This window comes from Alligator sinensis, unplaced genomic scaffold (genome assembly GCF_000455745.1).
Source record: "Alligator sinensis unplaced genomic scaffold, ASM45574v1 scaffold520_1, whole genome shotgun sequence".
NCBI classification, from domain to species: Eukaryota; Metazoa; Chordata; order Crocodylia; family Alligatoridae; genus Alligator; species Alligator sinensis.
The window spans coordinates 1117712-1119415 of NW_005842064.1; the positions used below are offsets into that span (position 1 = coordinate 1117712).

General features: G+C 48.8%; 1 protein-coding gene across 9 annotated transcripts in view; it reads right to left on the minus strand.

The window, feature by feature from the left end:
• Positions 1-4: 4 nt before the first annotated feature.
• The window catches only part of SNF8 (SNF8, ESCRT-II complex subunit), an 11446-nt gene continuing 9746 nt past the window's right edge, over positions 5-1704 (minus strand). For 7 of the 9 annotated variants that reach the window (XM_006023297.2, XM_025203788.1, XM_025203787.1 and 4 more), the window contains one exon: positions 5-142. In XM_006023297.2, coding sequence (XP_006023359.1) covers positions 5-142 — 138 coding nt within the window. Of the gene's footprint in view, positions 192-1704 lie in introns of all 9 variants that reach the window. The other 2 variants (XM_025203785.1, XM_025203784.1) reach the window with 1 other exon arrangement.

A 1704-nucleotide genomic window follows, 5' to 3' on the forward strand; every position in this document is an offset into this window, starting at 1 on the left:
GCAGTCAAGGTATTGCCTCCTTGGCTTCCTCTGGCGTGATTTCTTGAGAGTAGAGCTCTGTAAAGAGAGCTGGTAACCAGTACTGAGATTCTTCTGGGGCTTGTGTGTCAAGCCAGGCCATGCCTTCTTTCAGCAAGTGTTCCTGTCAGAACAGATTGTATGTAAATTGTTCCCAGGAGCTGCCACTGAAACTTGACAAAACGTGCAAATGTCACTTGTGGTAGAGATCGGGCTCCACATTTATCTTGGGAAGGGTCAAGTGACTGAATCTACCAATACACTTAATCTAAGATGCACTTTAGTGGCCTCATTTGGCAGTCAAAAATAGTCCATGGGGTAGGCAGTTAATCCTTCTAATCCATCTCAACCACTGTCAGAGCCCTGTTATTAGCAACCATGAAACTGGCTATTCCTGTTAATTTCAAGGCTGCTACTAGAAGCAAGACTCCCAGAGTAGTCATTTAAGGAGCTGTAATGAGGTGTGAACAGCTGAGCAGAGGTTCTGGGTAACAGTATAAGTGAGCATTAATGAGGTGTGAAAAGCTTGAAGCAGACTACTCCTGAAAAAATTAGCAGCCATACTTATTAGCACCCTTAATATTGAGATCAATAGGATTTAGCAAGTAGCTAGTACTATTTGCATGATTTAAGTGCCTGTATGCCTGCCTAACAGATACCTTAAACAGCTTCTACAGTACCTTTCTTCATCCAATTCAGGCTGGTGAAACATGGTTCCACCAGCCTGAATTGGTTGCTTGGCTCGATGTCAGTCTTTAGGATAGGGGGCTTCTACAGCAGAAGCCGAGCCAGATTTATACATAGGCAAACTAGGGACCTGCAGGGGGGCCCAGTCCTTCCCTCTGTAGCAATGGCATGAATGGCCCAGTCCACTTCCCTTCCTTTTTCTTTCCCTTCCTTCTGCTGGCCTCGCTGCTGCAGCTACTTCCCTAGCTGCAGCTGTGAGCCCTACAGGCAGCAGCACAGGGGTGAGGAGAGGGGTCTTGACTGGCCTAGGGCCCACTAAAAGGTTCATCTGGCCCTGGGCAGAAGTGATATGAAAGGGTTCTGTGACTTTAAGAAGTTTGAAAACCACAGCTCTAAGGAAAGGTAAGGGGTGCGTAAGGCATCTTATGGATGTGTAGATGTAAATTCAAGGCTTGCACCAAAGGTGGCCCATTATACACCCAACACTAATGCATACCTGGTTACTACAGCTGTGCAAAGCTTTGGTCCCTGATTTGATTCTGCGGAGATTCAGCCCAATTTGGTGGCTGAATCTCCAAATGCAAATCGGGAGACCCTCTAGTCTATCTGAATTGAATTGAAACCGTCTGAATCTATTTGGAGAGATTCAGACAGACGGCTTTAAATGTTTTTTCTACATACCTCTAGGTAGCAGGCAGCTTGTGAATGTTGCGATGGTGGGGCAGATGAAGCATTCCACAGGAGCGCAGAGGGCTCCTCAGTGTGCTTGGCAGCAGCCCCAGAAGTGGACCAGAAGCACTTCCGGTTCGTTTCCAGGTCCGCTGGGGAGCACACTAGGCGCCCCCCCGGCAACTGGTGCCTCCTGGGTCGGGGGGAGGGAAGGCACCCTGGGTCCCCCCATGGCTGATTGCTCAGGGTGGGGAAGGTGTTCAACCTTTTAGGCAGGGGTGCCATGAATTAGCTTTGCACCCTCCCCAAATGCCACTCTGCCCTCTTTCC